This window comes from Chamaea fasciata, unplaced genomic scaffold (assembly GCF_029207755.1).
Source record: "Chamaea fasciata isolate MVZ Bird 193981 ecotype frontalis unplaced genomic scaffold, bChaFas1.0.hap1 SCAF_1, whole genome shotgun sequence".
Taxonomy (NCBI): Eukaryota; Metazoa; Chordata; class Aves; order Passeriformes; family Sylviidae; genus Chamaea; species Chamaea fasciata.
The window spans coordinates 13,148,800-13,176,236 of record NW_027094086.1 but is presented as its reverse complement, the minus strand read 5'-3'; the positions used below and the strand labels follow the sequence as shown (position 1 = coordinate 13,176,236).

Sequence of the window (27,437 nt, the reverse complement as noted above, 5' to 3'; positions counted from 1 at the left end):
GAACTAATGATCATGCTGTGAAATTACCAGCTAGACAGCTTAAAAGAAAAGTATTTCTTTTTCTAAATTTGCTAGCTGCAAGAATCTGCAGGCATAGCTTGGTACTCCAGAGCTTAAAAAAAACTTCAAACAAATTCATGGGGCTTAAGCCAGTGGTGGCTATGATGCGCAGTGGCTGGAGTACAATGCCTGGATCCAGCAGTCCAGAGCAGAAGAGGATATGAAGGGAAGGAACAGCACCTCACTCACACTCAGGCAGATTTTTATACATTCCCCACCATGGTGGTTTTGGCTGGGACAGAGTTAATTTTCAACAGAGGAGCTGTGAGGGCTGTGTTTTAGGTTTTTGCTGAAAACAGTGTTGATGACACAGGGATGTTTTTGTCATTGCTGAGCAGGGCTTACACAGTGTCAAGGCCTTTTCTGCCCCTCACACCTCCCCACCAGCAAGGAGGCTAGGGGTGCACAAGGAGTTGGGAAAGGACACAGCCAGAACAGCTGAGCCCAACCAACCCAAGGGACATTCTGAACCATGCAGCATCACACCCAGTATATACAGCTGGGGGGAGAAGGAGGAAGGGGGAGACATTCAGAGTGATGGCATTTGTTTTCCCAAGTCACCACTATGCATGATGGAGACTTGCTCTCCTTGGGATGAAGGAACACCTGTCTGTCCATGAGAAAAGGTAAATTAATTCCTTGTTCTGTTTTGCTTTCCTTGCATGCCTGGCTTTTGCTTTACCTATTAAACTGTCTTTATCTCAACCCATGAGTCTACTCACTTTTACTCTTCTGATTCTCTCCCTCATCCCATAGGGGTGAGTGAGCACAGTGTGGGGATGAGTTGTTTTTGGGATTAAACCATGACACCCCTAAATACCATGTTACTGGCCAGTATAAGAGAGAATCCTAGGCTGGCAGGCATCCAGCCATATCTGCACAGGTGTTTATGTACGCACACAGGACCAAACCTACATATCTAAGGGTGGTCCCAGCCCAGAGGGAGCTGCGGGGTGAGGACATCTTCACTACAGCTTTGGAAAGCAGCTCGCTCATGAGCAGCAACCCTGTGTGCTTCCTACACATTGCCAATACAAATCCTTCAGAGAGTATTCCAGCAGCTGGAGGTGTGCTCACCACCCCATCCCAGGCCAGGGGTGAAGCCTTTACTCACTGAGGCACTCCAGGGATGCTCACCAGCTCTGTCCCTACAGAAAGATGTGATTCCAACAACCAGCAAAGTTGCAGGAGATCTCTCTTATCTCAACGACCCACACTTTGGTAGTGGCCTGACCCAGCCACCATCTTCTGGATTCACACCAGGCAAGTTCCTCAACCTCCATCATCCAGCTTCACAAGGAACAGCAGCAAAAACACCCTTGCACACAGCAGTCAAGTCCTCCTACTCCCCAGCCAAGACAGGAAGAAAAAGAGTTAAAGATGGGAGGGCATGGTGAGAGGAGGAACGCATGAAGCCTGGCTGGAAAAAGAGTAAAGACTTGCTGTGACAACTTGGGGAAACAGGATGTCGCAAGGAGCCAAATGCCCACGCTGTTCCCACACCCTGATGAGATGCTGTCCAGACTCCCCACCCCCCTGAGGTTTGTCTTTATTTTTAACAAGTGCAAAAAAAATCCCCAAGGCAACACTGTACTGACAAATATAAATGACTCTGAGTAAGCCCCAAGATGAATTTTCTCTCTAGCTCTCCTCCTCTCAGAGGTAATCTCATACCTTCACAATAACAAGATCAAGACAAAATACATCTCTGGTCTATCTACTGGGGGGTCAACAAAACACTCTGCATCTCCCAGAAGCATTGAAAACTATTGCAAGGCAGAACATTTTTCTCTTAGTTCCCCTACAGCTCTAAATAAGCCTCTGTTACTTCAAGTAGTAAAAAAGTACTGACAAAATCAATCAAATTGGCCCTGCTATTAGTATTCTCCAGGCCACCATAAGTGATTGAAATACCAATACCCTTAGTAGTCCCACATAAAGACAGACTACTTTCAAACAACCTTCTCTTGAGTAAATAGAGGAAGTTTGCAACTGTTCGAAACTTGCTTCAGTTTAAGAGCTGCACAAACGAGGGAACAGTTTCACTAGGTCTTTCATTTAAAGTTCAGAGTACTGAACCTGCCAAGGAAATGGGGTGTCCCATTCCAACAGTCTAGTAGACGACCACAAAAAAGATGTACCAAATCCTATTCACCAGCAAAGATACCCACCTGAAGAACAAACATGTTTTACACATGTAAAACCTTATTTGTCTCCTAATCCTTCAAACAACAACCAAAATGTTTAAAAACGTGTAGGCACAAATCTGATTCCATATAGTACTTCTGTTTTCATACTTGTAAAAAGAATGAAATTGTCCAAATGAACTTTTCTTCTGAAGACTTGTCCAAAGAAACCTGAAGTCAATGAAAAGATTCCTTTCTATTTAGCAACTTAAGAAGGTTTTAGATTATGTTCCAATATGATTGAGACTCAAGAAAACACACATGGTCTCTTTCACTTTAATCTCCTACAGACATAGCACATTCAAAGGAATCTAACATCTTCTGCTAATGATGCAATTAAAAAATCATTCTTACAGCAAATGAAGTACATAATACTAACCATAATTAAAGATCTCACTGAAATGAACCATAATATTTTTTCCCTTGCCATTTAAAAAAGAATTGTTTCACTATTAAAAAATAGTGGATGCAAGGCTTTGCCAGAACAACTTCTGCAGACTTTATTTCTTGCTTTCATTTTTCATTATTTGTTCTCCTCAATACACTTTAGACCCACTAAAATTGGACATTTCTGAAAGTGACTGCTGATTTTAAAAGTGGGAAATTTTCTGTTGCTCAGCTTCAAAGACGTTAAACTGCACAGAAATGCACAAACACCTGTATGCACAACTTCAGCCTTCAATTAATACTGACTTTGTCATATGTTGCTTTAATGGAGGCATTCTCCTCATTTTTTCCAGCAGCTGAGACACCAGGGGAAAGAAAAATACCATTGTTCTGATTAATAGGACAGTTTTCTTAGCCAGCCTGTAAAAGACCCAATCCTTAAACACAGATTGGGTCTATAAATTGCACTTTCTGCAGGTTTGTGAAAGGCAGAGATAAGTACATATTTACTGTGAAGCGTAGAACAGAAATAGCAAGAAGATTCATGAATTATAGGGCCAAAATAACAGGTGTTTGAAGCAGTTCAACTTCTGAGTAAAAAACCCAAAGCCAAGAGCTCCAGTGCCATTGTGCAGCAGCTTCCCCAGGCTTGAGTGGCTGTGTAATCACATCTGAGCATGGAAGAGGTGATGAGGGCTTGTGGCAGTGAGGATGCTCCTCCACCAGGTGACACACAGGAGAGGGAATCAGAAAAAAAGAATAAACTAGGAATGGTGACCTAGAAGACACAAAAGTAGAGAGAAAAGGCAAACAGAGAATTCTTGGGCTTCTTGTTGACATGGATAAAGGTTCACCTCATAGAATACGTCTGTGTATTCTATATTTCAGGTACAGACAGACCACATGAAGACAAGGGTTTGCTAAGATGACCACACACCACCAAATTCTCCAGGCATTAGCCTCGAACATTTTGCAAAGACTTGCAAATGCTTTGGTTCCTCTTTGTTTTCTACACTATTTCCTCTTCACTCTCTCTACTGCCTTGGTTTGTGAAGCCAAAACCTCTGATCAAGCACCAGATTAAAAAAAAAAGGCACATTACAAAAGCATTCTTTATTCCTGCATTTGAACAAAGCTGACATTTCACATACATTCATAATACCCATCAGCTAAAAGGGTTTACAGGACACACACACTTCCCCTGGGCTATCATTCCTGTAATTAATTCTTTACTAAATCTAACATGCCAGTAAAGGATGGATTGTAGATACTCAAACAGCAAAGCTAATTAACTAAACATAACTACTTCCTTTGAAACTTTAATAGATGGTAAAAATTTCCATTGATCTATTTTTATGTGTGAATTGGAAACATATGTGGAACTCCGTATTCTTCTGTCATGGAAATTAAGTGTGGTATTTTCAGGCTACATCATTAGGAGTCCTGAAGAGAAGTGAGGGCTGTTAGCTTCAATGCTGTGGCAGGTCCCTGGGATTAGATGACAGATGACGTCTCATCTCTTAATTTTTATTGGATTTGGAGACGTGCTTTTTACTTTCACAGAAATGTTTCTTTGCATGAAGGATACATTTACCACCTCTTCACTTGCACCTCCATTCCAGGAGATTTGTAGCCTTATCAGCAGAAGTTAACATCAGTACTTACAAAGACTTCAATATTGAACACATTTCTTAGCATTTCTTACCTAAGTTTGCTCACCCCAAATTTAAAATGTTCAAATTGCTATGGCACATGAAACCATACTTTCTGATGACCATCCCGCCCCTCAAGTACCATTACTGGAGTAAAGAAGGCTCACACTTTGCCAAAATAACCCAAGGAAGACTAATATTGTAGCTCCTTTCCAGATTCAGTATGCTTAATTTCAACATAAAGTAAAAAAAATTTTGGGTCAACCTCACATTTTGCACCTCCTGCTGCCTTTGTTGTTTCAAGAAAGATACCAAATCCTCCCACCTTCTCTGTCCTGTGCAAAACTGACAGGCTCTGAACCACTGAACTATCAATAGCTTTATTCTCTCCCAGGAGCTGAGAAATGTGCAGCTAGACCTGGGCTTACCTCCACTAAAGCTGAGACCTGTGTTTACCCCCTCCAGGAAAAGGCAGAGACCTCCATCAGCCCAAGGCACAGGAAGGGTACAACTTCAGGAAAGCAAAGGTACAAATATTTTTATTGAAAATTACTGCTTAGGCACCTTGGTGGTAGCGTAAAGGGAAAAATAAAATAAAGAAAAAGGTAAAGGGAGAAGGAGAGATGAGAGAGAGACCTTGTGAGGTCTAGAAAAATTAACCTGCAAAGCCATGTAAAACAGCTTGTAGGAGCAAGAACAACTACAGCAACACATGCAAATGCAGCATGTAAGATTTGATGTTCATATTCAGGAGAAAAGGACAGAAAAAGCATTACGGGTGTATCAAGCAGATCTATCTAGCCTGGTCCTCTACCTTCACCCTGTGCCACGTGTCACTGCCACCACGCCACAGCATCTCTGAACAAAAGGGACACTGGCAGCTTACAACAGTGACCTAGGAAAGGAGGAGAAGACAAGGAAAGGAAAGAAAAAACCAGGTGATTTTACCATATTAATTGTTAGGATAAACTGACACAGTGCCACTATTCATCTGCTCTAACGCCAAAACTCCCTGAAGGTTTTCTGACTGCCTCCACTGTGTACTTCCTTGTGGGCACTGGACCTGACACCTTTAGGTTTGTTTAGGGCTATTTGAAAGGTAATCTCAATCCAGGAACCCATGTAGCTATGCTGATCTCCAGCCTTCACTGTGGGCCACATCTTCACACAAAATCTCAATAAAAGGCTGATGTAGTGCAGTCCTCTTCCAAAGGGTAAGCTTTTGTGCATATTTCTCAAAACCCAATAAAACAGCGTGAAAAGGCACATGCGAGGTATTGCAGTCTGTATGCCCAAACTGTGAGTTTAGAGATGTCATCTGGGCTATTCACAGCAAGGGGTTTCCATGGCCTCCCCTTCTAGTGCTTTTTACTCATGTTGATTAATTCAATTAACCCTTCAGAAAAAGGAGATAATCACTGTTTCAGACACAATGGTTCTTATTCTCATGCTTTGACAAAATTTGAAACTTTCAGATAAATTGATACCATGCTAAAACATATCAGTTAAGGGGAAATAAAAAACACTAAATAAGAACAACGTATAAGAATACGAAGAAGGCTACTGCCTCCAAAAGCAATGCATTTAGCAACTGCTCAAAAAACATGCTCTCCTGAAAACTGAAACCAGTCAGCATGTAATAGGGATTTCTCCAGCAGGTTCAGGAAGTGCCATGCCAAATTCTTGGTCCTATCCACGAACTGCTGTTTGCCACCCTCTCTGCTGGGCTGATGACAGTACACGGGGTGAGAAACTACAACAGGGCCAAAAACAGTGAAGGAATCAGAAAAGATTTTCATGTAGGGAATCATTTCACCCTGTTGATGAAACAGCACAAACATTCCTCCTGTGTGAAGCAACCCCCTGCCTGATTGCAAAAACAGTGTATAAGGGACAGCTCAGGTCTGCATGGCCAGCACAACAGCCCCAAATTATTGCTGTTTAATTCTCTGAGCCAGGCCCCTAGAAAGTCAGATAAAGGCCGGAACCACCTGAAGACGAGTCCGGAACACACAGCTGGGGATGGAAGGAGATCAGTGTCACAGTCACAACCATCTGAGAAGTTTTAGCTGCAATGCACCCAACACCCCAAGTTCTCACACGTGCATTAAGTCACACCAGATCAATACACTTAAGTTGTTAAAACATGCAAAATTATATTTCCATGTTGCAGCACTCAATCTTCTGGAAGAGCCATGGCAAGGACCTGGAAAGCAGCCTCGTGCTAAGAAATAAGTTGTAACTCCTGAAGAAGAAAATGCAAAGCCATCCTGCAGGCGTAAGGCAGTCAGTCTTGCAACCAAACCTAAGGGTCACCAATCTTTTGCACAACCCAAAAAGTAAGTCAAGTTCTCAAGATCATTTCAGAGCTTTCCAAACTTACTAATCCCATTTTTTTTCTCTTTTCTTTTCTTTTCTTTTTTTTTTTTTTTTGGATCGTTTTTTCTGGTTGTTGTTTTGGTTTGATTTGTTTTTAGTTTTTTTGTATTTTGGGTTTTTTTTTTTTGTAAATCTTTGGAACCTTCACAATTTTCTAATTTAGCTACTAAAATAAGCTTCTTACAAATCTGGGGGTGCTTCCTCTTTTTTTTTTTTTGTTGTTGTTGTTGTTGTTGTTGTTGTTGTTGTTGTTGTTGTTGTTGTTGTTGTTGTTGTTTTCAATTTTTTTTTCTTCATGAAAGGAAGTCTTTAAATATTCAAACACCTGGTACTCTAGATAGTGTTGCCAGAATAATTTAGTATGCTGGAAGAGCATGCAGTGGAACAAACTACTGAAGGTGCAAGGAACAAGAACATTGAGGCTGGAGTCACCAAAACTCAGAAATAAGAAGGCAGAAACAACGGAAGTGACAAGCAAGAAGTTTTAAAAATCAAATTTGTTACTAATACAACAGGGACTGAATACAGAAGAAAAGTGTGTTGTAAAAAAAACCTTACAGAAATAAACCACAGCATTTGGAAAGACTGCAGACCTCAAAAAAGAACTCCAACAGCTATGAAATGGGTAGAAAAGTCAATGTATTTAAATGGCCTCCAGGCACAGTAAATACAGCTTGGCTGGGTATAGCACAGGACAAGTCATCCAGAACTGAGATCCATGAAAACTAAAAAAAAATCACAGGATTCCCACTTAAAGTGTGGCCAGCTGCACAGTGTGGACCAAATTTAGCCCAGGAATGCTGAAGTTGAAGTTTTTAAGACGTGTCTGTGTATGGCTAGTGAGAACTATGAGCCTGTATGAAACTAGGAGAATAGTGTCACTGAAACCCATTCATGAATAAGACATATTTCTTCTCTAAGCAAGGTTTACACAAGTAAAGCTGCTGCACTTCAGTCTTCCTTCCTGTGTTGATGCAAAACAACACTTAAACATGCCCGGGGGCTCAGTTGAGTCTGTGCTTTGCTCCTTGGCACAAGGCTCAGTTGTCTCTCTTCTTGCCCATTGAAGCTCCTGGGGGGTGTCTAATTTTCTACATTTTCCTCGTCATTTCAACTGTAAGGCCGTTGCTCTTGCTGTCAAATCAACACAGTCTTTGTTCAGGACAGGTACTTTTAACTTCTGCAGAATTTCCCGCTCCCACACACAATCCAGGAGACATCCTGTATAAAAGATTTATATCCATCCTTTGTACAGCAACACAAGGTTATATAAAAGCTGGGATATGCAGAATACAAAGCAGGTGAGAAGCACACTTTAACTTGTAGGTGACACAATAAACACTGAAAATTCAAGATTATCACTCAGAAGTCTAGCACTTCAAAAGAAAAGAGAAAAGGTGGCATTTTTCTCAACTGTGGCACAACTTGTAACACCAAGAGAGATGCTGGCCCTGCTCCACCAATGAGTGTTTGAAGTTGTTTCACCAGGGCCGGATTTCATCCTCTACATGTAGACAGTAACAGGACAAGCCTCAGCATGATGGGTGCAGTTTCACAATGGCTTTACATGGATCTTAAATATGAGCTGTCCCACACAAGGGACCTCCAGTGACTGAAGCTTCTCATGGCCTTGCTGGCACCCAGAGAGCTGATCTGGGGATCTGGAACACACAACACACAGCATGGCCAAGGGAAGCAGTTGGCAGAGCTCAGGTGAGGGAGCAGAAAAGAGCTGCCAAGGCTAGGAGGATGGCAGGAAAGTTCTGATCACCTCAGCTGCAGCTTCACAACACACTGGCTTCAGTGACAAAACCATCTTGCTGGGTTCTTCCTCCAGCACGTCTGCCTTGTGCTGGAGTCCACGATGCCCTTCTGCAGACACAACTGCTTTCCAGTCTGCTCTGTAAGCTCCATCATGGAGAAAGGAAGCATTTGAGACGACATCCTTTCTGGAGCATACATTTAACCCATGTAAATTTAAATAACCTGGTTCTGGCACAGCATCACACAACTCAGTGCAACCACAGAGAGATGCACTGCAGCACAGGGTTGGGCTTTGCTCATTCAAGTCTCTTAACGGGGCCAACACACAACTCAATTACACACTAATATTCTCAAACAGTATGTAACATTCTCAGTATATAACATTCTCAAAGTTTTATTCTTTTTATTATTGTAACAAAGATTTATAGCACTCTCAGATCTTTGGACTATATCCTGCCTTACACAAAATTCCAGTTCTGGAGAACCATGTAACTGAATGAGAACTGAGAGATACAGAACTATCCTTGGGTTGCAAAGGAAAAACTTGGAAAACGCTAAAAGGGAGGGAATACATGTCCCATAGCTTTAATCACCTAACGTGTAACTGGAAGCCAAGCTAGTATCCCTGTAGTAAGCGAGGAAGGAGAGTGGCATCTCCCAAAAATCACTCAGTCTGTTTCTCCCTGCTGCTGATCCTGAGAGATGATCAGCATAGCCTAAATGCCTAAGGAATGCCTAAAATCCTCTCTAAAGGTTTGAACACACCTGAGAAAGGGGAAAACAAAACCAAATTACAAGCACCTTTCTCTGCCTATTACCTCTAATGCTCAGAATTAGAAATTAATATTTTGGGGGTGGCAAAGGTCACTAAACAATGAGTAAAAAAATTAGAGGCAACACTCAAAGATACAAACAACTCATTTATAAAATATTTCTTTTATAAATGAAAGGAATTATTAAAAAAGAGGAAAAGGGAGAATGATTTATCCTTTCAACCACAAGTCTAAAGCAATTACTTAATATTCCTTTAAGAGAAAAGGCTGTATTTCAGACATTAACCCTCAAATTAAAGTCTATCCAGAAGTGCAGTCTGGCTGCCCAACAAGGACTGAAACTACCCAGGAGACAGACTTCTTGGGCAGTTGTGGTACTGGGACAGTAGCAGTGGGGCATTTTCCCTCCTGCCCCACAGGATATAAAAACATCAGTGCATGACGATAGCATCCCAGCCACAATCCAGCCTCACACTGTGCTGGTCAGTGATCCTCTGCCCCAGAGGGAAGACCATGCCAGGACCCCACATACGAAGGCATCAAGATCTGTTGTTACCTCTACAGCAGGAACAACAAAAACCATGACCCAAAAGCAAATGTGCCACACCAGACAGGTTTTTTCACTTGGCTTTATTTGCTGAAACCCAGCCCAGCCCAAAACCACAGAGAAGCAGAGAAGGATCAGCATAAGAGAGCTAGAGGAACAAAGAATAGAATTTGGCTCCAGCACAAAGCTTTTTCAGCACTCAGTTTTTAATTAGTGTTACTGGACATTAATAATACTGCCTACCCTGGGAGCCAGATGCTTGGGCCCACCTCCCACTATTCTCACCACTGCTGAAAATAGACAGGCATTTGGAGGTGACGTACACATTTTCTGTAGGATCCAGCTTCATGGCTGCCCACATCCCAGGCCTGGCTGCACATCATTAACTGAATTAGAAGGAACTGGAGCACAACTAGTGTGCACAGAAATCAGACCATGCTCCCTACATGACAGGCAGGGTGTGAAATGCATTTGCCCTGGTGATGGGAGCACCCCACACTTGGCTACAGAGGCTCAGCCCCATTAACCTCAGCAACTTACAAAGTGCCAGGCTGAGTGGCAAGGACAGGCAGTGGGGATCCCAACCTGTGCAGCATATGAGCAGTGCTCTAGATAGCAATGGCTTTAAAACACCTTCCTCTTCCTACTCTTCCTCTGATACGTTATTGAGATAAAGCCAAAGGAGCCATGCCAACAACACAGGCAAAGCTGGAACTGCAGTCCCAGACACCCCACCTCTCTGCTGGTGATAGTAGAAGGCTCTGCAAGCTACACCACACTCAGGAAGAACTGTGAATAAATCTTGGGCCAGGGAAGTAACTCAAGTCTAAGTTTACTTAAGAAGAGTAAAAATACCAAGCACTTGAATAGTATCACTGTAAGGCATCATATAAATGAAAAGAGCAGAATTAGACTCTTTACATCATTCCAGATCTCCTCCAAAATTTCACAAGGGCACACCTTCTGAATTAACAATGGCAGACATTGTTGCCGGCTTTTGTAAGTTTTAAACTGTTCCCACAAGGGGCATTCCCACTAAACACTTGAAGATTTAAATTGCCAAGGAAAGAAACAACCAGCAGCGGCTTTGCTGGGCACCAATGCACCTCTGCACCACTCAGAGCACTAGGGCAGCAAAGCAGCTCTAAGCCTCCAACCAGATCAGAAAACTTCTGCAGAACAAGCTGGGGAGTCTTGTGACACAGCTGAAGTACCTCACAGCCAGTATTAAACTTTGGCTGGTAAGGACTTAAGCTGTTTCACTGCCTGCTCAACAGTTCGCTCTGTAGCAGCATTTTAACAGGGACACAGAGGAGCCACTTGTCTCTCTTCTGCTGCCCAACAAGCTGCAAACAGCTGGTCGTGCTGGTCAGAACCATTTTGCCCATTCCCTCGGAAAGAAGAGGGATGTTTGTGCTGGGGACACAAAGGCTGAGCTGTTCAGAGCTGGCTGCAGCACTGGCTGACACAGGCTGGCGTCAAAGGGGGAAGGGTACAAACACCAGGCTTGTCCCATTTCCCCAAAGACTGTTCCTAGCAAATGTCATTATTTCAAAACATTGAACTTTGAGAATACTTGTGTGAAGTGCTCATGGAAATCTCAACTGTGTAAATTGGAGCTTAATTTGCATATTCAACACTGCCACTCTTTAAAAAGAAGTTAAACATGACTACATGTTTCCTAGCAGAAAAAGCTATGATCTGCAAAAAGTTGCTTCCCTCCTTGGCCATTGCTACCATTCGCTTGTTTGTTTTGGTGCAGCATAGGGAGGGAGGGAGGAATGATAATAAAAACACGAACACTTTTTCTCCTCACCTTGAACGGGAACAGGCTCAACAGCAAGCAGCTTTATATAGTACAATCAGCACTTGCATGCCCACAGGAGAAAGAAAACAAAGTCATGGCTCTTCTTCTTGCATAGCCTAACCCAAACTTAACCTTAATGGAATCAACATGAAAGACATTATATACACAAAGGTCATCTTCATCTATGTAGTTAGAGGTTCAGAACATGGACAGAGGAACCTATACACACTAAACCTCGGCCTACACATACACTGCAGAGCAGGTCCGGGCTTTCTGCCTGACCTTGCTGCCTGCTCACCCTGCTTCAGCCTACAAAGTGAAGTGTTTTTGTTTGCAGGGCCTCCCTTACTTTCAGGAAGTACCTGTGCATAGAAACCCCAGATCCAGCCACAGCACGAGGCAGCTGGAAGGAAAGCTGGTCTGCAGGGGGGGCTGACAGTGCCTCCCAGGCTCCATCCCCTCCACCACCTACTATACTGAGCCCACCTACTGTACTAAACAGGGACACAGTGGAAGGTGGTTCTGGGACAGAAACATGTCCAAAGAAAGGCAAAGGAGCTGGGAAAGGGTTTGAAGTAGGAGTCTTATGATGAGCAACTGAGGGAGCCGAGGTATTTAGCCAGGAGAAAAGGAGGCTCAAGGGAGACCTTATTTCTCGCTACAACTCCCTAAAAGGAGTTTGTAGCAAGATGGGGGCCAATCTCTCATCCCTATAAACAGGGCAAGAAGAGGTGGCTTGAAGTTGCACCAGGAAAGGTTTAGATTTGATAGTATGAAAAATTGCTTCACAGAAAGGGGTTATCAAGCACTGAAACAAGCTGCCCAGGCAAGTGGTGGAGTCACCATCCCTGAACATGTTTCAAGATGTGGGGATGTGGAATGTAGGGATGGTTTAGTGGTCAATTTGGCATCACTGGGTAACAGTTGGACTCAATGATCTTTAGAGCCTTTTCTAACCTAAACAGTTCTGTGACTCTGTAAACCACTCCCATCCCCAGAGCAAGCAGACTAACAGGCCTCTTTTCTCCAGCCTCCTTGGCCACTGTGGCTCACACACAAGCATCCTTCAGCAAGGCTATTCAGAGGGCTCAAGCTGTACCACAGGGGTCCATCCACCAGAATGATCCCCAAAGAAGTCAATGCCAGGGGCATTGCAGCTGAAGTGCTGTTGAATCAGATTTACTTTTTTGTTATTCTATCATTTATAAAGGAAATAACATTCAAAACACATGGCATTATTATTACAGAGCTGTCTCTCGCTTGACTTTTCAGAACCAGTTATTATATTTTAACCGGGTACTCTTCATGTAATATTGTGAGAGATTTCTTTGCAGCACCCTCCAAAGCTATGATTACAGGTTTAACATTATGGCTTAGCTTCAACTCCCCATGTTTTCTAATGATGCCTATATTTAAAAGAAAAAAACCCACAAGATAATTGCGTTTCATTCCAGGCCTGAGGATCTCAGGGGTCCCGAGCTAACCCAAATTCCCCTGCGATCTCAGGTACAAAAATACAGACTTGCAGCTTCAACCTTCTTGTGATGATACCAACTCTGTCACTTTTCAAGCACTCCTAAACCTCGGTCACAAATTTGCACCTCTTTAGAGACAAGGCAAACCATCAGGTCTGGCTGCTGGCCAGGTAGCCATCAGCAGCTGATGGAGCCTGCCTGCTCCTCCCAGCAGGGACCTGCCAGCCTTCACAGACACAGAGCAGCCAGCCGGGATAAAATCAGCAAGCCAAGGTTTTGATTATGCAATTACTTGTTCAGCTACAACTGCAGGTTTTCCTGCATAATCAGGCTGATAAACATCAAATTTTTTCTGGTGTTGCCTCGCATCCTAAATGGTGCAGTCAGAAGTCAGAAAGAAGGCAAATGATATCCAGAAAACCCAGTGGGGAGAGAAGCATTGTGTTGTTGGGTCAGGGGCAAGGCATGTAGAGACTTTGGGCTCGGTGTACTCTGCAAACACAGAATACTTCTGATGACTGTCACAGTCTTGCACTACATACTGCAAAGGCACCAAGGCGGTTGCAAACTCAAATTTCTCCTGGGAAACCATCTATGCATGGACAGTTCTATAGAGATGGCATGAGGGCACTTACAAACCTCCTGTTCAAATGGAAAGGGGTCAAATCTCTGCTGGGTGCAGCCTTTAGGAAAAAAAAAAACTTCATAAACCAGCTTCCACCTGAAACTATAGTTTTGTTGTCTCCACAAACAGTGACCGCTTTCTGCTCCAGTGAAACATTATTTTTAGTGCGTTCCTGCTCTTGAAGAGGTCAAGGGCTTAGCTCTGAACAAGAAAGAAGACTTGAAACATCCGTTGAAAAGCTGTTGATACAGTATCTGCCACTAAGGAATTTAAGAGAAAGCTGAGAGGTTTGTAGAAGAAACATTTTGATTCTTTCTGATTTGATACAAGTACCCACAACATAAGCACATATGTGACTGGGCAGAGTTATTCAACCTTCGTGATTAGCAGAGAACTGTAAATAAAGAAACAACAATTGTTTAATCAATTATTATTACACAAAATGACTGAACTTGGAGACTGAACTGCTGCCACATGTATTTCACAAAGCTTTTACTCATCGGTCTTTGAAGGAGTGGGAAGGGAGGAGGGACAACCTGACAGGGTTGGGGAGGCAGAGTATGGAGCCAGGTGGGCTAAGCACAGTAAAGCACCACAATAACAGAGATTCCATGGACAGCTCAGAGCAGAAAGGCAGCCCAGTGAGTCACCCAGACAGGACCAAAGATCTGTCCATACTATTTTAAAGAAGTAATACAGTAGGTATTGGAGAAAAGATAAAGCTGTATCAGCATCTTTTTTTCCCCATCAGTGATTTATGTCATTGTTGCTTGCTAATAAATATCCTAATCCCATGGAAATTAATGGGAAAATTCATGCCAGCTTGAAGACAAGGTGGCTTTTACTCTCCTACCTCCTGCTCCATGTTCACTCCCCTTCCTGGCACTCTAGCAGAAGGCAGGCTGTCCCCACCAGCCTGGTCATCACTGTCTCACCACCAGAGACTCGGCCACAGACAACCAGACAGGGACAGCAGGGTCCGGGTGAGAAACACAGACCCTGAGAAAAACCAAAATTGCAGGTGCAGCCTCCTGTAAAGCATTTCAGCAAATGAATCAACCCCGAGACCCCTTCCTTCAGTGCAGGCATAATCAAGACTCCATTTATTTCTGTTAATCTACATTGCACTGACAACAAACAAATTCTGCCTTGGATCTGAGCAAACACATGTACAACATGCATGCAAGCTGTGTGTGCCCACCTGTACCTTGTGCCCATGTAATACTGCTGATAGACATTTAGAGCTGTGCCCACAACCAGGGCTAGATCAGCTCTGGAATTTAACAGCTACCCTTTAAGACATTCCTAAACCAACATCAGCCAATGCAATAGTGAACAGAAAGAAAGCAAAAAGAAAATAAACTAAATAATATATTGCGTATTTCACCACAGAAATAATTTCCCAGCCTTAATGGTTTCATGAACTTGATTCCTTCACATACAGAGTTCTACACAAAGTCTTGAATACAGCAAAAGCTAAAAAGGTAGTGAGGCCAACTTCATTCACAGCTGCATTGAGAAGATATTAAAATTACACCTAAAAGAGCTATTTTATGCAAGTTATAGAGACTTAAGAAGTCTCTTCCTCATTTCCTCCTGTATTCAAGGTTTCCACTGTGAGTTTCAGAGAAACAGGAAGCATTCCCCCAGATGTATGACTAACTGAAAAGATCAAATGAAAATGTCTTAGAGGAATTCATACAATGTATCACTTGTGACTTCTCTACTGGAAGCCTATCTGTCTTGGCTCATACCAAATATACACCCTTATCCACTTCATACAGGTGCATACTGATAGAAAAGTAACAGAACAAAGTGATTAATAGGAACAAAGCACTACATTGAGTTGGTCAAAACTTTTTGGCTATGAGAATTTCCTGTGGTAAATGTGATGCGACTGCAAAGATTTTCTGTGAGGAGATGGTACATTGGGTAATTCTCTGCTCTTCCACAGAAAATTCTACTTATAAAAGGTTTTAAATGCAAGTTCAAATCAGCCTTTTGAAAGGAATTTGATTAACTTTTAGATGTAAACTGCCATCTCAAACTGAAACATCATAAAAATTCCCAAAGAAACCTGCATGTTTTCAAGTTAGCCCTTCCTTTTCTCCCTCAAAAAACAAAAGGTATTTGTTCCCCAGTCTTTTGTAAAGAGAGTGAACCCTGAAACCTCTCTAAGGTCTCAATACTGTTTATGCACATAGACAAAAAGCTCTGGCAGTACTTCAACGAAAACTCAAGCATTAAATACTAACACTTCACGGCATGCCTAGTAGAGAAGTTCAATACATATATAAAACAAGATCAACACAGAATGATCCCAGCAATGCAGGCCAAACACAGGCAAAGGCCAGAATCAATTTCAGTTTATTTTTATTGGGTGTAATTTATAATATGCTCAGACTCACCATTTATTTCCTTAAGACTTCATAAAAAAGTGCTGCTCTTTTGAGAATCTATCCCACATGTTTATTAAAATAGATAGAGTGAAAGAGAAACATCAAACTGTCAGATGATAATATTTAGTTTCAGGGATATTTTATATGCCATCTCGTAGAACTTCAATTTATGACTCTCCTTAATGGAGACTTTCAGGGTTGATTTTACCGTGTTAAGTGGAAATTCCACTGGTTTGTTACTGTAATGCTTCCTTTATGACCTGTCCTCACATATCACCTAAGTCTGGTTTATTTATACAGACAGCTGTTTGCTGAACAGCATAGAAAAAACTAGTTGCTTTCACTTGAATTCTTCCTGTATTGAAACATTATTTTTTTTATGGCTGTTTTTGGCCTGAGCTTCTCCAGCATTTCACAAACATCACAAAGACTGAAGTAACCGTGAGGCTTTTTACCTCTTTCAAGGCAGGAATAGAAATTTCCTCCCCAAAGCTAGATGAGAGCTGTGTCTTACAAACATCCCAAGATCATCAGCCACTATTCCTGCAAAGAAAAGGGTAACAAAAGCCATAAGAGCAACAGTGGCTTCAAGCTTATTAGCTGAGTCATCTGCAGCACCTTTAGGTCTTTCATCAGGTTTAAGTGTTGCTTGCGTCACTCCTCACCATTGTGCTCAGGACTTCAAAAATTTGGGCTATGTTAACTGTTTGACTGGCCACTTACCTAAGCTTCTAAAACCTAGAGTTTAATTTGGGCAAAAACCAGTAATAACACCTGGAGCTCTTAATGAAGAGCCTGTTGTCACCAACTAAGTCGTTCCAACATGAAGTTTGCTTCCCTTCTCTTGCATAAGCACATCTTCCTGACTTTAATATGACAGGGCTCACAAACAGCCACATCCCCAGCCCTGGAAAAGTCCTCCCAGCGGTGAGATATGGAATCACAGAACAGTTAAGGCTGGAAGGGACCACGGGTGGGGTATCTGGTCCAACCTTCCTCCTTAAGCAGGATGTCCCTAGAGCACATTGTATAGGGTTACACCCAGACTGTTCCTGAGTATCTCCAGTGAGGGAGACTCCACAGCCTCCCTAGTGTTGAGCTGGAACAGTCCACCACGACATGCCAAGACCAGAGACCCAGTGGGTAACAGGCAGCAGCTCGGCCTCTCCAGACCTGGCAAAGCCCCAGCAGCCTAAAGTTGCCATGATGGCCCTAGGCACTTATGAAGGTCAAGCACCAAACAAGGAATACCTGATGATGGGACTGTTCATTACAGAAGTATGTACATAAATACATCTTATGGTCTGTGTCTCTCTGCCCAAGAATATATTTATGTGGTAGGAGAATCCTGCTGGGTCTCTGCAGACTTCTCCATCCCAGCCACCCATCACAGGTGGTGGAGGAGACTGGGCACCAGGAAAGTCTATCACTGCATGAAACAGGACAAGGAGTTAACAAGAATAATACGTTATTTGGAAAACAATTGTAATTTGGAAACCTTTTTTTCTGTTCACAGAACCCTCCAAAAAAAAAAAATAAATCCAACCAAATAAACAAACCCTCCAACCCCACCCCCTCCCCCCCAAAAAAACCCAACCAACAAACAAACATACCCAAATAAAAATCCCCCAAACCAGACAAAATAAATCAAATAAAAAAACCCTCACAAATCCTGCTCACCTTATTCCTAGAAAATACTTCTGAACATCCAATACTTAAATATCTCCCTTGGTTTCACATCAGTAAGAGGAGGACCCATCTGGCTTCTACCTGGAAAAAGTAAGACCAAAGGGAAGCTGCCTGCCATAAGGGAAATCACACCTGCCACAACAATCCTGCCAGTCTCTCTGCTAGCTTTGGCTTTCTAGGCTTCATGAGGATTAAAGCCCAGGATAAACAGATTAAACTTTCACAGTCTGAGTTAAAACTATTAGCTTAAAGCAGCCTCATAAGATACACATGTTAGATAACTCTAAACCTCTCCAGCATCTTCACACAGCTGTCCCTTGCTCCCCTGGCAGAATCAGAGCCAATGGAAGTTTAAACTTGTCAGTATAGTAAATCATCCTGGAAATAGCTTGAAATATTCTTGAAATAATTCAGACTAAACTGGAGATAGGTTATTTCCATGGTGCAGCTTTTCAATGCTTTCTCACAACTTCTTGATTATGTTAAAAGCCAAAATAGATACTGCACCAGCTGTATATGCCTATGGCAAATGGAACATAAAGTTTAATTAATGGTCCCATTTCCCTGAAAGGGCGCATGAGGCTGATCAGTATTCCCAAGAGGTCATGTTACGTGTTGAAGCAAATCAGGTAAGTTGTGTCTCCTTTGCCAGAAAGGAATTTATATTCTGATACTGGCTTTTTACATTTTATTTTTATGTTATGAAATAGTTCTAGCTTTCTGATACTTGAAAAAAAATTTCTGTTTCTCAGGTACTTACACCATATCAGGATTTACCAGTTTTCATTCTGCCATTAAAGTGAACAGAAGCTGCTCATATAGATGCACACACACACGTTACTCACCTGTGTGCTGCCTTGAAGCTGCCTCACTGCTCACATACATGTCACCTTCAGAAGGAAATATCCCAGAGCAGAGAGGAATAAACAGCCACAGCTTTAGTTCTGATGACTCCTAGAGCTATGCCAACAAGCACAACTTCCAACAGTTCAGCAAAAACCTGCGTATCATTTTTAGAAGGAGTGTGGTGTATGTTAATAATTTCTAATCAGAGACAGTTTTTCCACAATCTATTTTTCTGGCTCACTTCCTTACAATTAAAAACTCCATTTTACTCAACAGTACAATACAGATGTGCTGCTTTGGCAGTGACCTACTTTGTTGTGCCCTTAGCATATGTGCAACAAAGCTGTAACCAGTTCAGTAGTTCAAGTTCTAGACAGACAAAATTAAAGCCAGACTGTAACAGACTTGTACAGTAGCAGCAGTCAGAAATCTGTATCTGCCAAAGAGTTATGTGGAAATTATGTCCCTTAATTGAATTTATGTTAAAGAACAAACTTAACCTAACAGTGAGGCAATATCAAGTGTTGAAGCAATCTGATGAACTAGTCACAGCTGATTAAACCTTTTTTAAGCAAGTTCATTAACTTTTGTTCTGGAAAAAAATATGTTTTGAGTGCTAATTGGTTGATGAACAAATCAATTCTGTCTTTTTCAACTTCTCCCACAACCAAACTTCTGTGTGCTTGTTCATTACTCAGTTTTGCTGGACTCTGAGATGTTAAAGATGCTGAATGTCATAATTTCAATTAATCCTCTCTGCCAGAAGAGCAAGGTAAAGAAGGCCGAGCTATTATTAACCATCTTTTAAAGCACAGAGATAGGATCTCATAAGAGCAGCTTTCCTGGTCCTGCAAAATAGCAACTGACACACTTATTTAAGAGCATGAAGGAGGCTCACAACACACCTTTCAACATGTAGCATGACTGACAAGTTTCTACATACTTTGTAGTTTCTCACAGATTTCCCTAGCCCAAATCAGCCAGGTCCCACCTTGAACATCTTCAAACTGCCTCCTTGCTTGCAGTGACACTCCTCAAGGCATGCACCAAATGCTGCCACTCCCCTGATGTTCCTTCCCATCTTTACAACAAACTTTGTGCCTCTGCCAAAACAAGTCAATTTATTCCTCCTATTCTGAGTCTTAACTCTTTCCCAATCTGCCATAACAGTACAGTGCTCTCCCTGATTGCTCTAAGAACAGATGTCCTAGTAAAGACCCTTAGCACAGGCACATCTCATGCTGGCAGAAGTGTTTTTCTCCACTGGACAGTTTAAGGTTTGGAGAGGTGACATAGCAGATTGAAGCTGATTCCACTTCACACCAGCTACAGCTGCTGTAGTGGCACCAGTGTGAAGCTGGGAGGGGCTAAAAGAAGAACCTGGCCACCTCCACCCACCACATCAAGGCCAGCAAAGCTGTGTTCTATGGGCTACTCACAAACTCAATATGATCAGTAGTTAAAGGACTTACTGCACATTCTAGAAATACTGGTAACATCCCTTCTGCAACTATTTTTCTAAGATGCTTGAGGAACTGTTTCAGTCTTGGAAAGCCAGAGTCTTTCATGTTGTACTGGGACAGCTTTGTTCCCATCACATTTTGTTCACTTATGCTATTGCTCTCTTGAACTACTGTTTCCTCCAATTTCCCTTCTACTGAAGTAGCTGTACCAATTCTAACAAGTAGCCATGGCAACATAATCTTGCAGAATAAAGGACAAAATAATCCTATGATCAGAAATCTAAATAAGAAAAATGGAATGGAAATAATGTCTTCTTAAAGCCTGAAAACAGACTACCGTACAGGTTACAAATAGAGCAAACTCTCTAATACTTATGAACTCTGAACACAAACAGATGCTATATTTACAGCCAAATTTACAGATACATTACTAGCAGGGCAAGTTCCACACCAGGCATTATAAAAACAGTGAGATTAAGAGAATAAAAGTTAAAACTCATTCCTAGCTTACACCTGAAACCATCAATCTATTGGGATGAGCACCTGAGCTGGGCTGTCCCAAATCCAAACTGGTTTGAATTCTGGACACTCAGCTCCTTCAGAACAGACATGCACTGAGCGTCTCTGACCCAAACCCAGTGGGCAGCAGGGGTGGCATAAGGCCAGTGCCCTTGGCATCACCTATGTGAAAATGCTGCCCTGAGAGGGTGGAAATGGCCTTCAGTGAAGAGGCACCTGCCCTAGCAAAATTAAGATACAAACATTGTTTTATTAACCATAGCAGAAGCCTTCAGCTTTCAATTTTATTTTCATGGTTTAAAAATACTTTAAAGAGTTATACCAAGATTTAAATTTAATTTTCATGAAGAAATTACTACTGGGATTTAAGAACATGCTTTTTTTTTCTTTTCTAATGATACTTAACAGGTATAATCTGTATGTGCAATTGAATCCCAGGTCTTTAGACATAATTAATCTTCTAAGCACCCTTAAGGAGATGGTAGTAAGTTGCTTCTGTGGGGCTTAGTATATGATTTCCAGGGTGGGTGGGTTGACAGAGCACCCTGCACTTGGTCCAAATAAATCCAGGAATGTGTTGCCCACAGCCACCTTACTTTCTTTAGAGTAACTGAGACAGAGGACTCATACAAGAATTACTGCAAAGAGGATGTACTGATTTTTATCTGTGAAAGGTGATGCAGGCTGTCTGGACTGCTAAATTAGCCTGTAATCTAATCTAATCAATGAAAAACACATGAAGTGTTGTCACTCAACCTTCCCCATCAGCTGCAGGCAGCTGAAACAATCAAAACTGAGATTCTCAGGAACTGCTTAGACCTGAAACTCTTAGAATAAGATTACCTGCTCCTTTCCCTTTCAATTTCACTTTCAAACTGTTGTGTGCCAAGGGCAGCTACATGAGTCGTGAAATGCACAGCTTCTAAATATACGGCATTTCCCTAACTGCATATTTGCTGGTACAACCCCACCCCACTCCCCCCCAAAAAAGATAAAGTGTTTTGTCCATACATATATTGGAAGTATAAAGAATAATTATGCATACAATTTGTGGTCACTGAGATTTACAGCCCTGACCTGACTGTAGTAACTAGTTACGTCACATACACATTTATTAAGTGCCCTGTACCTCATTTTTCCTCTATACTTGCAGGAGATACACTTTTTGGATAAATATTGTATTTTGTTATTCTCAGAAATCTCCTTTTGTCACTACTTTACTGAGAGAAACACAAACACATAGATAAGATCAAAAACTACAGCCAACAAGAAGCCCATACCTATTTTACACTATTTCAACATGTAATTCACACAGATAGGTTTGCTTTGCTTCACCCAGAGGAAATTTAAAAAGGGTAGGAAGGGGAGAATCCTTACAATTCTTACAGAAATATTGTCTGGACAATAACACACGTTACCACATTACAAACTGCATCGTGCTTACTCTTACACAGCTTTAAAGGTGTATATTAGTCCCAAGAAAGCCACAGAAGATGACTATAGTCTACTGTCTACCGCTAAAATTCACTATGCAGGGGGCTGCCTCTCTGTAAGAAATTTATGCAAAGCCAGGGACGCTGCCAAAGCCACTTCTCCACAGACTTCTCAATTGTGTTAACTGGGGATTATTCAAAACCAATAAAACTCTAACAACACTAAGAAGATGCTCCTTTTCCCACTACATACCTTCCACCACCATCATTACTCACACATCTACACACTAAACAAGTAAGGGGAAAACACCCTGCAGAAAGAGAGCAAAAGTCACCAATGCAGGGGTTATTTTTCTTCACATGCCAACACAGCATCATGCAGGGGATCCTGTTTGACATTAGCACAGGCTACTTCAAGTTTTCTTTTTTTCCACCGAACACATACAGAATACAAGTAAAGCACAGCCAGCTTGGTTACAGAGCACACTAAGGGACTGCTCTTTTCCAGGATGCTTTGGTAAAAACAAACACCTTTGGTGTCTTGAGAGTCACTTGAATGTAATGTGCTTCACACAGCATGAGAGGGGATGCTTGATTTTCCAAAGTGCTTATTTAAGAAGCCCAAATTTAACAGAACCACAAGGAAATTATACGTACAAACAATAGCTGTCAGGATAATTTTAGCTTCCTTCCACACCTGCAAATATGTGTCGTACAAGGAAGCTGCCTTGTCTCTCATGTAAGGAAATTCTGCTCCTGAATGCTGGTGGGAAGCTCCATCCTGCGGTTTTGAACATCTGAGAAGTCACCCAGGGCTGACAAGCCAAACATCAGGGCCACCTCCACCCCTGCTACCTCTGCCTGCTTTGCTCCCCACACCCAGGCTGTGATGGACAGCTCACAGGAAATTAAACCCTGCAGGCAGAAGTGGTCCATCCCTGCAGATGAGGAGACAGAATGATTTCTAAGGCCTCAAGTCCTTTCTCCTCATCACCTCCTTCTCCTCTTGAGCCTTTTGCCTGACAGCTTCTCTTAAGGCAGTATCACCTGTTGCCTTATTTCCCTTCTTTTTATCAAATTCTACTAGATTTAAGGCACCCTGGCCAACTACACAGACCACACCTGTAAGAACGAACTTTAGCTTAGCAGATGAATTATACAAGTGTCACGGATGGAAAATGAGAAGACAGAACAACCCAGCATGGCTATTAAATTTGTTAGAGTAGCACCTGTCCTACCAGGCTTTACAGCTGTGCCCCCCAACACCAGCACAGCTGCTGCAGCTATACCACCCCTGACCCTTCAGCAAATTTCTTTCCACCAGCTCAGAGACAGTGATCAATGCAGGAAAAGGGGCAAGTGTTAAAATGAAGCATTGCCTGATCCCTTCTCTTCACAGACCTTCCTCCTCCTGTCACCCACCCGGGTGCCAGCCCTGCCTCCCACACAGGGCACAGAGGCCTGGGGAGGGATTTTCCACTCCCTTCCTCCCTGCACAGGAATGCAGGAGAGACTTCAGTTTAGTGCTGAGCTGGTAAATGCCTCATTCCACTGAGCAAGCAGTTTTAGGCAGGACACTATATAACAGGCAGGCTCCAGCACTCTGATATTGGGTGTATTGAGCCACATCTTCCCTGCCATAACCTCTAGGAAGTACCCAACGGTAAGACCCTTTCCAGGAATGCACAATGCATTGGGCAATACTCAGAGCCCTGCTGCACCATGCAATGTGTTTCTTGTGCTTTACACCTTGCCATGCCTTTGCAAATTCGGCTTTCCTGGACTGGAAGTCACAAACAAATCTCAGAAATTCCCTAAAATGTAAATGTTACATTTTGACCCTGGAAACACATGCTGGCTTTTCTCTATGAATTGGAGAGAGTCTAGAGAGGAGCTGCACAAAGGTCTTGTTCCGCCCCATCACAGACTGCTTTTTGCCATATATAACCCTCTAAGAAGTCAGGAAATGTCAAAATCCTACAGTCCGTAAGGAAAGGAAAATCAAGTGTTGCCCTTCTATACTTTAAAGAGTAAAAAGAACTTTTGGATTTTCCTTCCTTTAGTAATAAAAATACTATTTTAGAATCTGTTGCTGCAGAATGAGTTTCAAAGTGGGCAATAGAATGGGAGAGAATTGTTCCAAGCTGCCCGCTTTCACAAGCCACTCACGTGGAGTGGGTCCCCACTGAAGGTAGCAGCCCTCCCAGGCAATGCTGGAGCCAACATTTGATTTGGTTACTCTGCTGAAATAGCAAGACAAAGGCAGGATAAAATACTGAGTGCAGTGCCAGAATATTTTAACTCTATATACAGATCACCACTGAAATATACTCTCGTTTTGCAAATTTCAAATTCAACTGCAGAAACAACTACTGAGGCACCTTAGCATGAAGCAAAGAAACGTGATAGCTGTAGTGTCAAAAGGACTGAAGGAGGGTACTTAGAGGCCCCACTGAAACGGCTTCATCTTCACTCCTAGCCCAGAAGAAAACTGAGGGATTTTAAGGCTGGTGCAGCAGCACCGTGCTCAGGTGCTGCTGCTGCAGGCACTACACAGAGGGAGGGAGACTGTTGCAAGCACAGCATATATACATTACTCATTAGGTCACAGCAAAGCTCAGCCACTACCTGGCCTGCACTCCAGAAAGCCCTTACGCTGAATAAACAAATCAGTGATAAAATTTGGATACAACAGCCTCACTTCAGACTGCCCAGAGAAGTTCATATTAATGCTTCAGGGGTATATCTGTAATCAATTTGGCTGCAGTGAGGGAAGACAAGATGCACTTTGGTCCGGCAGGTATTGCAGGGCACAGAGGGAGAGGACACACAATTGTCCTCAGTTTCTCAAATCCTTATGGATCACTAACTCCTCCAATTTTCACTGTTACAGGGAAAACAAAAGAGTTTCTCAGCACACACTGCTGTGGAATACATTTCTCACCTTCTCTCCCTTTCAAACTTTTTCTGTAACTTCTGTATGCCATAGTTGGCTGCCCACAGCCGACCCTCAGCTGCACCAGCCAGCAGCAGCACCTCCTTTGCTCCTCAAAATAACCACCGAAAAAAAACACAAAGAAGAAATACGCGGTACCGAAAGGGCTACAGGTATAGCCAGGTGGGAGTGCCCGCGGCTCGCAGGAAAGCGATGGCACACGGGGAAGGCAGCGCTGCAGCATGCCTCAAATGCCATTGACCTCCGGTTAAATGAACTTGTGGGCAAATATGTAATCACTTTATCACACACACGCCAAGGGCAGTTCTGAAGCTGTTCATTCTCTCAGGTGAAGCAAGTAAATTAGTCCTTGGGAAAAGGCAGGGATTAAGCGTTTGTGCAACGCCTCTCTCCTCATGAACTCGCGGTCTGGGGGAACCGAGCTCTGCTTTGCTACTTGCTCCCCCCCGCCACCCGTCCCGTTCTGGGGGACACCCTCCCTCCACGTCTCCTCCAAGCCTGTTCCTTTTTCTGAGGTCAATTTCTAAGGCTACTTTTTACAAAACTGTTTCAGTCACCCTTGAGAAAGGAAAAGGCGCTGCTTTGCAGGAATGGCTAATGAGTCCCTGAGGCACCGCCAGCTTCATTTAAACCGCTTTGCCCCCACCCCCATCCCTGACCGGGAGTAGGGTGGTAGAAGGAGGAACTGGAGAGAGGGTGGTGTCGGGCGTTTCGAGATGACTAGGGCAAAGTCACCCAAGCCATTCCCTTAATGCCAGGGTAGGAGAGGGGCTTCCTTTACTTCTTTTACCCCTCCTTTCACTGTACCAAACTCTCCCCATCTTTCTTGGGCTGAAAAGATGTGAAAACGTCCTGACGGCAGATCCAGAAGATGCTTCAACCTGCAGGAGGCTCGGTAAGGCTCCCACGGAGAGCCTCAGCCCAGGAGCAGACCCATATCCGCGACCCGACGGGGCTGCGGAGCCTCCACCGACCCCGCACGGACGGGGCTGTGGGGACCGCGCAGGCGGATACGAGGGCGGAAAGTTCAAGCCCGGCTCCCCGACATCCCGCTTGCCCCTTCCCGAGGGTCTGTGTCCCTAACACGCCGTCGAGGGTCCCGGCGCGGCGTACAGGGTGTGAACTCTCCCCGCTGGAAAGACGCCCGGAGGAGCAGCACAAGGTGCGCGTGGTCATTCCCTCGCCCCCGGCTCGGCCCCGGCGCCCCTCGGGCAGCCGCCCCGCCCCACAGCCCCCTGCTCCGGGAGGCGCACGGCCGGACCGCCCCGCTCCCCTACCTTCCAGCAGCACCTCCTTGCCGGCCCGTTTGAGCGCCTGCACCGCCTCGTCGTGAGTGGCATCCCGCAGGTCGGTGCCGTTCACAGCCAGGATGGCATCGCCCACGTAGAGAGCCTGGGTCTGGTCGGCCGCCAGCCCCTTGAAAATCTTGCTGATGAGGATGGGCATCTTGTTCTCTTTGCCCCCCTTGATGCTGATGCCCAATCCGCCCAGCTCCTGCTTCAGCACCTTCACGCAGCGCTTCTTGTTGGAGACGGCCTCGGGCACCTGCTCGGGGGGGTCGGTGAAGGCGGTGCGCGCCGCCGCCGGCCCCCCGCCGCCCTCGGCCCCGCGGCACGCCGTCCCATCGCCGCCCAGCCCGTTATGGGCCGCGCCGTCGGGGCGCTCCTCGCCGCTCAGCACCAGCGCCTCGCCGCACAAGTTGGCCAGCACTTTGTGCCAGCGCTCCCGCACCAAAACTTCCAGCCAGCCGCTGCGCTGCGCCCGGCCACCCCCGCCCGCCGCCGCTACCGCCATCTTAGGAGCATGCTGGAAGCGCCGAGTGACGGCACCCCCGGCACGGCAAGGCACGGCTCGGCACAGCGCGGCGGCACCGGACTTCAGCCGGGGGGCGGCAGCTCCCGGCGCGCCGGGGTGGGGCGAGGAGCCGCGGCCGCCCCCCCGGGGCCGCGCCGGGGCGGGCGCACCTGGCGGCACCGCCCGCGGGCGGAGTGGGACGGGGGTGTCCCGCCCCTCCCGCGGGGACACGGCGTGGGACGCCCCTGGTTGAGCCGCGGCTCCCTTCGGGCCCGGGCTGTGGTGGCATCTGGCGCTGCAGGGAGCCCGCCGGAGCCGCGGTGCCAGCCCCGGCAGCTGCCGTCTGCAGTGGGGTGTGGGGGAGCTGAAGGAAACCAGGGGCAGGGAAGAGATAAGGAAAACCCAACTCTTTTTTTCCCCCTCCAGGAATTTTTCTATAAAGTTTTAGAGAATTAAAACCAACGGGTGGCCCCAAAGTACTTAAATTTCAGCTGTATGGAAGGAGAATACGAGTTATTTGACAGCGTTGTAGGATGGAGGTATTAAGTGCTCGTGACGGATACTTTTGCACATTTTATAATTGTTTTCTATGCCCTTTGATTACAATTGTTAAAGACTTGTGGAGGCTACACGTCCCATTTTGCAGTTTTTCTCATATTCCCTTCCCTCTTAGGAAACTATAG

At 44.2% G+C, this 27,437-nt stretch overlaps 1 protein-coding gene across 1 annotated transcript in view; it reads right to left on the bottom strand.

Annotated features, from left to right (window-relative positions):
- The window catches only part of SNTB1 (syntrophin beta 1), a 112,973-nt gene extending 86,127 nt beyond the window's left edge, over positions 1 to 26,846 (bottom strand). Inside the window, exon 1 of the mRNA XM_066176701.1 lies at positions 26,238 to 26,846. Within this exon, the coding sequence (XP_066032798.1) occupies positions 26,238 to 26,754 (517 nt within the window). The 5' untranslated portion in view covers positions 26,755 to 26,846. The remainder of the gene's footprint in view (positions 1 to 26,237) is intronic.
- Positions 26,847 to 27,437: the final 591 nt, after the last annotated feature.